The 13043-nt window shown below is 38.6% G+C and overlaps 1 protein-coding gene across 4 annotated transcripts in view; it reads left to right on the forward strand.

Moving 5' to 3' along the window:
* Positions 1-13043, forward strand: part of PGM5 (phosphoglucomutase 5) — a 69106-nt gene that overhangs the window by 12631 nt on the left and 43432 nt on the right. For all 4 annotated transcript variants that reach the window (XM_053932633.1, XM_053932636.1, XM_053932634.1 and 1 more), the window contains exons 4-6: positions 1261-1386; positions 3431-3621; positions 4507-4661. In XM_053932633.1, the coding sequence (XP_053788608.1) occupies positions 1261-1386; positions 3431-3621; positions 4507-4661 (472 nt within the window). The remainder of the gene's footprint in view (positions 1-1260; positions 1387-3430; positions 3622-4506; positions 4662-13043) is intronic.

The following is a 13043-nucleotide window of genomic DNA, read 5'->3' on the forward strand; positions in this document are numbered from 1 at the left end:
AGAGTTAAAGTAATTTTTAGACTTTAATCATTCATGTTCTTTATATTCACATGTGTGAGCAGCTCCACCAGAGTTGCCACATTTGTTCATACGTGTAAAGCTTAGGGTGTACTAAAATGCTGTTAGGAGCAGGGCACAGAAGACATGAAATAATATAATCCTAGTAAGTGTTTAAAACTTCCAGCATAAACCATAGAATTGACTCTTTTTCAAGTAGGTTTTACAGATAATTTTTCAGCCTTGAGAACCTTTTTTTTTTGTTTCTTCAAGCATATTGTCACAATCTATTCTAAGTGTTTTTCTGAGGCTCAAAAAATGTCTGTGTCATTTTCATGTTACTCTAAAGAAGAGCATTAGTGTGAGGTCAGTGTTTCTGAGCAAAATTGGATGAGATTCTAAGTAATAATTTAACTTACAAGTAATATATTTCAAGATACTCATTTAACCAGATGCAAAGACATTTGTATAACATATGCTTTTTAATTTAATCAGGAAATGTAATTCATTCCAAGATGACTGAGAAGCATGGCTTTTGACAGTTGTTTGGTTACTGCTTTCATTATGATAGACTTAACTTTCCTTAATTCATTTTTGTTTATTATTTTACATCCAAAAGAATTAGAAAAATTGTAGTGCTCTCCTTTTATGAATTTAAATTTCAAGTTAGCAAGACCTTGACAAAAACACAGATGTTGTATCTGAGCCTTGCTTTCATAAATCAATGAGATCTACAATGCAAAAGTATAGTTTGTTGTCCATCTACAGCAAACTGAGCACAGGTATTTCTGGTGCCAGAATTTAGAAAATAGTTTGTATGTCTCTCTTGAAGGAATCATGCAGATAGATACTGCTGTCAGATAGAAGTTGAGTGGTGTCAACTTGTCATGAACATCATTTTCCTCTGAGAATAAACCTGCTTAGCTTACAAAGTTTTTCAGTGGTTTAGTGAACGATCTATTAAGAGTTTACTTTGATATAACATACACTCATTAATGTCTTCAGTGAAATAGGAGCTGTCAACTTGCATTATCTCTGCAGTCTTTTGGCAGGCAAGACTGTTGATCTTTTCAAGGCTTAAAGCTTGATAGTAGCCATACTGAAGGCAGCGGGAGCCTTAGACTTTTCCTCTTTTCAAAGCAAAGTCATGTCATATGGGGGTTGTGTGCTCTGACTTCAGCTCTGTTGAGTGGAAGAGAGCTGGAAGAAATAACTTCACTTGGGTGAATTGTAGTCACTTTTTTTTTGGTGTGATTTTTCTAGTGGAAATTGTGGATTCTGTGGAAATCTACCTCAATCTCCTTCGAAGTATTTTTGACTTCAATGCCATCAGAAATTTGCTGACTGGACCCAATCAGATTAAAATAAGGATTGATGCCATGAATGGAGGTATGAACTTAAGTGCTATTGGGACATAATTCTAGGTACACTGAAATAACTTTCCAATAAAAGTTGTACACTGCAATGGTTTCCCAATAACAATACAGCATATAAATGTTGGACTTTTATGTAATAGAAGTTAAGGGTAATAAGAAAGGATTTGCACCTTATACTAACAACAAAGGCAGTCTTAATAACGGGTTAGATTTCTTACCAGGCAAAGAGATTTATCTTACTTGAGTAAAGACATATGTGTCCAATAGAAGTTTTCTTTCTGCATTTTGAAACAAGCAGGATGAGGTAATCTTGCCATGACAGGGTGATGAAGTGTGTTGCAGTGTCCAGTTACAAGGCAGTCTCTAATAAGAGGAAATTATAAATGGTATAAAACTAGTAAAGTCTGAATAAATAAATAAATTAATTAGCTGAGACCTCTCTTTCACTAATGATAAAAGTGAACAAATTTCAGAGTACTGTGGACAAGTTGGAAGTGTCATGGGAGACAGCAAGGGGATCAATGGTGTACTGATATTAAAAAATATAAACTGTGTCACTTGGGGAAACAAAGATCAGGATAAGATCTATTTTAGGCTACATTATGAATATATAAATAAGGATTGCTGCAGATAATGAGTTGAAGGATAGGAGTGTGAGTAAGATTGTTTAGCATTATCTTATGGAAAACAGATTACATCAAGCAAACTAGGTTTCATTCTTTAATGGGATTACAAAAACAGACCCATAAAAGGAGCTGAACAGACTTAGAAAACTTCTGTAAAGCATTTTATCTAGTACAATGTGATAGCTGTGAACACCCAGTTTTGCCAGACTGTGTCAAAAGGGCAGATAGTGTCCTTCAGCAATGCAGAGGGAGCAGTGAGGAAGGTACTGCCTCTTGTCAAGTACCATACTGGAGAGAATGTTACTAAAATACCTTGGAGCTCTCATGTTCAGGTCTGTTACTGACCATTCAGAATTTTTACATCTTGTCAAAAAGACGCATAGTCTGTCTTAGGGTTAGAAAAACTCATGCATCACAAACATTTTCAAGGACTTAGCTTGTTTACTTTATTCACAAGGTGACAGAGAATTGGCTTTATGACCTTGCATTTTGGTGGAGAGATGGATATCTATAACTTAAAGAACATGTAGATTTAGGTGTATACAAGTGGAATATATTTTTATGGCTGTACATGCTGGTAGTTTAACACTGGCAGAAAAAAGAGTAATTTGATAGGAGTCCACTTTAGATAAGAACCTGAATCATGGTATATTTTACAGAATTAACATCTACATTTTCATGAAAAGAAGTTTCACTCACACAGTTTTACCTCAGGCCTCTGCTGCTCCAATTAGCAAGATTTAGGAGTAAGTTAGGAGAAAGAGAGAGCAGTCACTCATGCATTTTTTACCTCTGAGTGACCTGCTCACACTTGCATCAGGGATGTAGCGTGCTCAGGTGGTGACCGTTTAGACACCAAATGCATGTAATCGTTACGGTATGTAATAGCATGGGGTTTTAGCTGGTCATATCTTTAACAAAACAAAGAAGTATTTTGGAGTTGGTTTTGATAAAATTTTAATTATTCTCTGCATGGTAGCAACTAAAATGTAGTAAAATTCTTTGATGGACAAATCTATTGCAATTTTCACATGAGTTGGAATCTTAAAGTAGGTGTATTTTCCATATGTATTCACCTACTGTTAATTTTTCTTGCTATTATGTGTTATTTAAATACATGGAATAGTGGCTTATTTTTATTTTATTGAGAAAAACATCTTTAATTTCTGTACTTAATAATGGGTAAAAAAACCTCTGTGTTTTTCACCAATGTGATTTTCATGTTGAATCGATTATTTTCATACTGATTAATTATTTACTTTGAGGACAATCACATATTCCTCTGTGAAATAATAAATTGAGGGCTGTTGCAAGGACAGATGTATAGAATTGCTGAAAGTATGTTTTGTATGCAATGTCCGCAGTGCTGTGAAAAAATTGAATGTCAAGAATACGCTTTTGTGATTGCATGGTAGATTTCTGTTTTCACAGTTATGGGACCCTATGTGAGAAGGATCTTGTGTGATGAATTGGGAGCTCCTGCAAATTCTGCCATCAACTGTGTTCCTCTGGAGGATTTTGGTGGACAGCCTCCTGATCCAAATTTAACATATGCAACTGCCTTGCTGGAGGCTATGAAAGGTGGCGAGTATGGATTTGGAGCTGCTTTTGATGCTGATGGAGTAAGTATTTAGATCTGTCTTGAGGTTCCACTGTAGCTGTTGTTTTGTCTGGGGTCAGATATGGGACATGTAAGTATAATTTATCCGCTTTTCAGTAACCCATTGAAGCTGAAAGTGGTATTACTTTCAGGTACAGATGGTAACATTTGCAACCCATAAATCAGACACATATTTTTCTCTGCAGATGACTGAAAATCAAGCAGAATTTGAAGGCAGGATGAGAATTATTTAAGTATCAGGGTGGTTTTGTTTTGTGCCAGTGTAACACCTTTTTCCTTGGTTAGGAGCACACAGCATATAGATAATACAGACTTGTCACAGTAAACAGTGACAATGTTAAGTCCTTTTTGGTTAGCATCATTAATTAAGGGCTTTTTAGCTAAATAAAGCACTGAATCATAATCTCTGTTTAATTTTTTAATGTCATATTATCAGCATAATAAAAACCAATGTATTACAAAAGAACTTTCTGCCCTGACAAGGTGGGAGAAAGATTAAAAGATTCTGAAGAACAAAAGCTGTTTTCTATTCTCAGTAAACACAAAACATTCTCCTACTCCCATAATAGTGTGTGCCATTGGCAAAAAGATTCTCCTACGCAAACATTCTCTTGGCAGAAGCAGAGCTGCTGAAATGACATGTAGGAGGCAGAAGCTAAAAGTTGATCTGGAGCTTTCATTTACAAGGCAGGAGGGAGTGATGGTGTGATGGTGAGATTATAAACATGCCAGGAGGATGCCAGTAAATTTTTTTGCCCAAAGAGGGATGTGAGTTACCCAAAACCTGCTCTTTTTCTCTCTACCTCCAGTGGATCTAGGAAAAGAAATTAGGTGTCCTCAATACATGGAATTTAGCATGCTATTTTAAATTTGTTTTCTTCTCCAGGACCGCTACATGATCCTTGGCCAAAATGGTTTCTTTGTTAATGCATCAGATTCACTGGCAGTAATTGCTGCCAATCTGTCTTGCATTCCATACTTTTGTCAGATGGGTGTCCGAGGATTTGGCAGAAGCATGCCTACCAGCACAGCTCTGGACAAGTAAGATTAAATATTTATTTGTATTACCTTGGTCATTACATTAGTTATCTCTACTTTTTATTACATAGCAATTCCAAAATTGTTAAGTCTTTTGAGAAGAGCTTCTAATTTTCCCAATCTTTATGTGCTTTATTTTTTAAACTGGTTTTGACAAGATTTTGGTTTTACCTAGATGAATTTTTCCCATTTTTACTTGCATTAAAAGAGTTTAATTCAGTTTGGAGAAGAAGTGAATTGGTTTGACTGTATTCTTCCATAAAACTTTATTATTTTTAATAGTAAATAATAGTTTACAGCCTAATCTGGCAGCCCTTTTTACAAAAGTCATGGAAGTTTAAAAAGGATGAAGTAATAATTCAGTACTAAACAAGTATTCAAAAAATACCCTCCTCAAACTGAGGAAATATGAGCATCTTGTGTTAGGAGCTGAATTTTGAACAAGTCTCATCCAGGCCTGAGTTTTCTGTAAATATCAAAGATGATTATATATCATTGCATTAATATATTCTATTTGGAAAAGCTTTGGCTAAATCAATTGTGTCTCAGTTCATCTGGCTGCATTGCTTTACTATGACAAGAGTGATCTGCTGCTCTCCTTAAATGTGTCAAATCAGGAAATAGTAATTCTAAAGTGAAAGGTAGGTTATATGGAAAGGTTGATAGCTGTATCTACAGTTTGCCTATTCAGGAAGTTTTGAGATGTTACTAAATTCAGAGCTTGCAGCTTCCTCTAATGATTGACAGAGTCTTTGGTAATCCTTAGTTGTGGGTAGATAGTCTAGTTCAAGGAAATACTGTTAGGTCAGTGTTCAATGTGTTTTGTTTATTCTGTTTAGCAGTCCAAATATCTCATTATTGTTATACTGAAATACGATATAAGTAGAATTAATTTTGTATGTAAGCACCAGATCTGAATTTCTGTAAGAACTGAAGAGTGACATGTAAACCTGTTTTTCTGTCTGCTTTTCATAAAGTTTGATAAATACGTCAGAAAGTATGAACTCAAGTCCCCGTCAATACACTGTGACTGAATTATATTCTTTGCGATGTTTATTTGACCTTCTGGTGCAAAGATTGTTTCATGGTGATTACTGCCTTATTTAGTTTTGTGGAGCTAATCCTGATTATTAAATAAAACTGAGCAACTGATAATGATGGAAGGACTTAAATATTTTCCCTTCCATTTTTACAAATATTTATTGTTATGAAGTTTTCAGTCTGTATCCAGGACACTTGATTTATTTTGTTTTGTGGTTCTCCTTGTTTTCTTGAAGACTTAGGAGTTACTTGTTGTCATGTAGTTCTGTGTAGATCATGCAGTTTTCACATAGATCATGTGGTTCCAAACCCCCTGCCATGGGCAGGGATACCTTCCACTAGTTGTGCGTCTCAGGCAGTGTGGCTGGAGCACTGTGGCTGGTAAGGACTGAGGCAAAACAGCCACTGAGTTCCTCAGTCTTCTTCATGCCCTCAGTAACCAGGTCTCCTGCTTCTTTCTGGAGAGAGTCCACATTTTTCCTAGTCTTCCTTTTATCACCAGTGTACCTATAGAAACTATTTTCATTGCTTTTGACATCCCTGGCCAGATTTAATTCTATCAGGACTTTAGCTTTCCTAGCCTTATCCCCAGCTACTTGGACAATTCATCTGTATTCCTCACAGGCTACCTGTCCCTGCTTCTACCCTCTCTAGGCTTTCTTCTTGTGTTTAAGTTCATCCAGGAATGACTTGTTCATTCACACAGGCTTCCTGGTGTTTTTGCATTACTTCCTCTTCATTGGGATGTAGGAGGTGATCCTTGAATATTGCTTTTTTAAGCCCTTCTTTCCTCCTGGGCTTTGTCCCATGGCACTCTATCAAGCAGATCCTTGAAGAGACCAAAGCCTGCTCTCCTGAAGTCCAGGCTAGCGAGCTTGCTGTGTGCTCTCCTCACAGCCTTGCATTCCACCATTTCATGGTCAGTGCACTTCACATTCCACACCAGTTCCTCGCTGTGGTGAGATCAAGGTTCAGTTTAGGATGTCTCCTTGTTAGCTCCTCTGTCACTTGGAGAAAAAAAAAAAATCATCCATGCACTCCAGGAACTCCTGGGTTGCAAGTGCCCTGCTGCATTGTCCTTTCAACAGATACAGGGTGATTGAAAGCCCCCATGAGCACCAGGTTGTGAATGTGAGGCTGCTCCTATCTGTTTGTAGAGGGCTTTATCCATTTGGTCTTCCTGGTCAGGTGGCCTGTGCCAGACCCTCACTGTAATGTCTCTGGTCACTGCAAATGACCAGAGCACTTGTAATTCATGGAGCAGTGAATTACAAGAGAATTCACTCAAAATATTTAACCGGTGTTGCATGTGTTTGCTTGAAGTGACTGCTGGAATATACTAGTATGTACTGTAGGGAGAGGATAACACTTGACAGGAAACATCTGCTTTAATATGCTCCAACATCAACAGGATTGTGGCAATACATCTCCAGACTTCAATTCTCTGGCAATATGTACTCATAGCCTGGTGTTCTTTTTGTTTTGGGGAATGTGAACCTGTATTCCCTGTTCAAAAAACTATTCTTGTTTCATATCCTTGTATTCTGATTTATCTGATGCCTGCATAACAGGAAAGGAAATGAAATACTGAGATGTTAGCTAACAGTGTACAAAATGAGAATCACAAGGGTGAATAAAATTGTTTCTGTAGGAAATACGAAGTTGGGTGTGTGTATAAAATAACAGTCAAGATGGTACTGGAAAAATGGATTTCTGAGAGAATACTACTGTATTCTCAGACTAGCATCTGATAGGTTGTTTCGACAGCAAGGGTCTTTCAACAGCATATAAGTGCTTTCATTACATTTAGCCTGGGCAAAGCTAAGCACGTTACTGTGCTGTACCTTGCCACTTTACATCTGGGAGCCTATCTCTTAATGCAACTTCGACACATCAGTGTTCTGTCTGCTGATTGTCTGTTTGTTGTCTGATCATCTAGAGACAGCTTTTAAGGGGGGCTGTGGTGACAATAAATGTTCTGGCTTGTTTATGTCCTGTAGTCATGGAGGGCAGAGATGCTATGAGCTCTAACCAATCTGCCTTAAGGAGGCTGCCCCTGGCAGCAAGAAACATTATGCTTTAGAGTGTGGTCCATTTTGTCTGAAGCACACCAAGAAGCTTTGCTTATGTCATAGAAAAATTTAGGTCAGAAAAGACAATAAGATCATGAAGTCCAACCCTCCCTCCCTCCCTCTTGTTCTTACACATTTGATTTCTTCTCTTCTTTTGCTAAACACTTCCTTTATTTTCATCTATCTTTGTTCTCTCTTATCTTCCACATTTCCATGTTCTTCCCCTGTTCCTCTTACCCCACTCCTTCCCACTCAGTGTCTCCTCTTTTTCTTCAAATATATACCTCAGGCCACAACATACCACATCCCACTTGTGCCTTTGTCATTATTTCCTTGAATTCTTAAGATGCAAATCCTGCATGGATTTTTTTGTCTGTCTTTTCTTGTGCATTTCTTCTGTGTTGGTCGTCTGAAAAAGTTTGTGCCAGAAGCAGGATAGGTACTGTGTGCTTATTTTTCTCTGCATGGACACACTGTACTATTGAGTTTAAGGGATTTTTTCAGCATAAAGGCTTCTCCAAATCATGTCTTTCTACATGGTTCATACTGCATTCACTTTGTGACTGTGTTTTTTTTCAAGTTATGCCAGCCATGACCTTACTCCTTTTATCTTTCTTCAGCAGGATAATTCAGTCTCACTACCTCTTATTTGAAATAGGCTCACTGTGAATTTTTTGAGACACCTCTGTCAAACTTAGTGCATGTCACATATAAGCGGTTTTTAAATTACGTAGAGTGGAAAGACAATTTGTGTTCTGGAATGCTGCGGAAGGACAACTGCATAAAACCTTCATTAATATAATTTAACATGTTTGAAATGTAATATAAAGTTGGGGAGCACTGTGATTGGAAAGGTGTTTAGGATTTGTAACTTCTAAATTAACATTGCAATATTAAAAGTGTCCATATAAATCCTTTGTATACGTGTATATATCGTAAAAAAATAGTTTTTTTTCTGTATCAGCTTTCAAATATGTTCTACAGCTAAATGTTTTATTTACACAAACATGACATGTTTGAGAAAACTTGTGGAGGAAAAAACAACTATCATTACAAGGCACTAATGTTCTTTCTTTAGCTGTGCCTCTCTACAAAGTGCTTGTAATCTAGCTGCTATCCTTTCGTCCCTAAATGCTTTTTAAGCAGTGGAGGTGACTTATCATTGCAAACATTTTCAAAGATATCCTTAGGGAGTTGTCTTGGTCCTTATGTTTTCTTTGATGGTGGATTTGTTATGCTTTACTATAGTGTGGCATATTTGACTGTTGCAAACCCACCATATGCTTGACTATCCAGTGTTTCATTATCCTAGCCTGCACTGGTCAAAACATGCTGAAGTCATGACAGGTTACATATTAAATGTGTATGGGGTAAATGTTTATTCTCAACACTTTACAGGACAACAGCAGCTGGATACTCAAAACACTTTTTCAGTGAAAGATGAGTATATATCAATCTATTGCATGCTCTTGATACTAACAGGAGAGAATTAATCTTGTGTTCTTCAGGGGCTGCTTGTGAAGGAAAGGACAGAAAACATGTTGGTGTCCTATCCTGTGAAGTATCAGTAGGATACTGATATTTCAGTCATATCTGAGTATCTATATTGTCCTTTATTGATTAATAGCGAGAGAAGCTAAACAATCCCATGGCTTTTAGCTTTAGGGTCTGAGAGGGATTCCATGGCCAGTTCTGGGCCTGAAGGCAGCTGTTCCCTGTTGAGAATGGCAGGCTGCAGAGCAGCTTGACACAACACACAGCTCTTACTCTTACACAAAGGATTCTGGCCTGTGCATGGAGTGGACTGCTATAGCTGCTTAGCTTAAAATCAGTAGGTTCATTGGTTGTGCAATGTGAAGCTTGCAGGACTGAATACATAAAAGTGATTTGAAAGCTTTCTTTATTTAAGAGGAAAAAAATGAGTTGAAAACTATGCAGCGCTCTGTTTCCAGCTTAATCTTTGGCTGAGAATTAGGTCTGTTTGTCAACAGAGTTAAAGAGATGAAGATTTGGTGCTTGGTGAGAAATAAATATGTTTTGTAACCTTGATTGACTCCTGTTCAGAAGTATGTGTATTTGTAGTTCTCACAAACAAACAGACTTTTGTCTAAGCTTAATGTGCTGTATCTGAAAAACTATCTGAGAAAAGGAAATGTTTTGCAAAATGCCTGGAGCAGGGCAGTGTGCAGTAGATTGATGGTGGGTAACAGAAAGTAACAGATTCTTAGTACTTCATGTCTTACATCTCAAAACGTATATGGCTGTGAATAAACAGCAGGAATTCCTACAAATGTCCTGGTAAAAAGTCCAAAAGTGTTTTAATTAAAACAGTCTGAGGAATTTTGCATCCAAATCACAAAGTTACAGAAGACTTTGTAACTACTTAAAAGTTAAGGGCCCTTTTCTTTCAGGTTTTATGCCATCTTATTATATGCTTCAACTTAGAAAGGCTCCCTGGTATATCAGCATGTCTGAACATGGTTTGCCCAAGCTGGAAAGCACAGCTGGTATCAACCTTAGAGTAACCTCTCCCATCAAAGGATTTTTTTGTCAATGGATGACCTTCATGGAGAATGCTTCCTGCTGATTTAAAATAAAAATTTTCTGGCACAGAATTTCAAAACAGTGTATCTAAAATTCTACTTCTAGAGTGTATTAAAGTATAATCTTCTTAGGTTGTTAGAAATTAAGAGGGCAGTAAATGGTACTTTACATACTGTGTGTTTTGAAGAAGATTACTATAAGACTTGCAGAGCCAGGGAACTTAAAATTATTTTAAGAAGTTTGAGAGTCCTGTTAGACTAGATCTTACTTTAAGTAATAATCACTTGAATTGTTATATTAATAACAAGAAGAAACATTGTCTCCTGTTTCCTTTTGTGGGGGAAATGAAACAGGCTGAAAATATTTTCAACGTCAACAATTCTTTGATTCTGTTGTAACAGTCTATACCTAAGGCATACTATACTTTCTTCTTCTATCTGTATTTTTTTCCTGAGCACTATAATGTACTTGTGAAACTGCTTTCTTCCTTTCCCTTCCCAGACAAGTCCTACAACCAATAAGAGCACTTACTGATTTTCAGTCTCTAAAATCTACAGAGCAGTTTGTGAGAGAGAAGGGAAAACTAGTGTAAGCCAGGCAATCTAAATCTAAATGGCATCATTAGGGAGCTACTAGAATAAATCATGTCTCACCAACCTGATTGCCTGGCTGATAAAATGATGAAATCTATTGATGGTGTTAAGATAGTAGATGTAATTTACTGCCATTTTAGCAAGGCTTTTGAAACTGTCCCATGTTATTCTTGTATCCAACTCAGGACTTTATATTTGAATATAAAGGGTGGAGAGCTAGGTGGGTAAAAGTCTGGTTTGATGCTCAGACTCATGGGCAATTGGTTAATGAACTGGTAAAAAGTGAGGTATGGCAGGAGTCTGTTCTGTGACCTGTCCTGTTTAACATTCTTGTCAATGGTCTGAAGAAGGAGATGGAGAACACTCAAACCAGTTTGTAGATAACACCAAATTGTATATGTGGTGCCCGTTGATATGCTGGAGAGCAGAGCCAGCAGTCATAGAATCATCAAGGTTGGAAGAGACCAACAAAATCATCCAGTCCAGCCACTCGCCTGGTACTGCCTGCCACTGTCGCCCCTAAACCACTAAACCTATCACCAGATCCAGATATCTCTTGAACATATACAGGGATAGTGACTCCACCACTTCCATGGGCAACCTGTTTCAGTGCCTGAGCACTGTAACAGTGAAAAATGTTTTTCTAGTATCTAATCTGAATATCCCCTATCTTAGCTTAAGGCTATTTCCTTTGTCCTCTCACTGTAGGCACAATAGAAGAGACCAACCCCCACCAAGTAACAACCTCCTTGCAGAGAAATTGTAGAGGGTGATTAGGTCTCCCCTGAGCCTCCTTTTTTTATAGACAGATGCCTCAGACATTCCTTATATGATATGTTTACTAGATCCTTCATGAACCTTGTTGCCCTTCTCTGGACATGTTCCAGAACCTCCAAATCCTTTTTGAAGTGAACCCTGTCGTGGTTTGACACGGAAGTGAATGTTTTCAGGAAGTTGGGTCAAACCAATCAGTAGTCAAGTTTGGATATTGGCACCTGGAGTGACCACTAAGGGCATGGACACACCTCTGAGAACACAGGGGGTTAAAAGCAAGAACTCCTAGGAGAGCTCTCTTATTAGTTCCAGTCAGAGTGCAGTGCAGACCTCCCCTGCCTGGCCACAGGCTGGGTGGGGAAGGGGAAGCCATGCGGCCTGGGAGAGGTAGGCCGGAGCCCCAGAGGGAGAAGGGGGCAGGGGGTGAAGGGAAAGGAACCAGGCTGGCTCCCCAGGACCGAAGAGCAGAGGAGCACTGAGGTGTCCCAGGCAGCCCCCCCACAGAGAGGAAGAGACAGAGAGCCTGGAGGCACCTGGAAATCGCTGCAGAGAAGACAGAGCTGCGGAGGGGAGACAAGTGCCCAGCCTTGGAGTGTGGGAGTTTGGCAGCCTGCTGTGAGATCTCAGCTGTCCTAGTCCTGGGAGCCTGAGACTTTTAACCCTTTCCTGAGAAAAGAAAGCTTTACAAAACACTATTCCTCTTTAATGTGGAAGAGAAAGAAGACAGTCTGGGACTGAGAAGTCAGAAGAAGATGAGGAAAAGAATTCTAAGTAGGAGGAAATGATGGAGTGGCTTTTGGCTGGACTTTTCTTGTATAGCCATAGACTGAACCAATCTCTCCTGCAACTGATGCAACTGCATTTTTAGGGGGATGCAATGCTTAGAGCCAAGAAAGTGGCAGTGACCTGCTTCAGCAGCTGCAAGTGCAGGAGTAGAGTGAACAGAGGAAAGTTGAGGAGAGTGTGGTGATGCCCTCTGTCTTCAGGGGAAGATGATCTCTGTTCTTGAGACCCTCAGCCCCAGGGGAGGGAAAAATGGGGTGACTGTTGTCCCAAAATAAGAAACTGAACTGTTGTTTCTTTAGTTCTTAGCAAAGCATCCTTAAAGGAGCCCTATGAACAGTCTGTCCATGCACGGTGGTGAGAGCACTGTGACATGGAAAGGAGAGTGTCACACTGGCAGATTTTCTCCAGGCGGTTGCCATGTGTGACATGGAAACACAAGAAGTGGCAATTGTGTTTCCTGGGGGGTCTGTGGCACAGGAGAGACTCCTGTCTACCTTGATGGACTGAGTATTAATTTACTGAAGAGTAGGAACCTGATTGAAGGTCTGAGTTGTGTCTCACTGTAGTTTTGTTAG

The sequence above is a fragment of the Vidua chalybeata genome, chromosome Z, assembly GCF_026979565.1.
Source record: "Vidua chalybeata isolate OUT-0048 chromosome Z, bVidCha1 merged haplotype, whole genome shotgun sequence".
NCBI classification, from domain to species: Eukaryota; Metazoa; Chordata; class Aves; order Passeriformes; family Viduidae; genus Vidua; species Vidua chalybeata.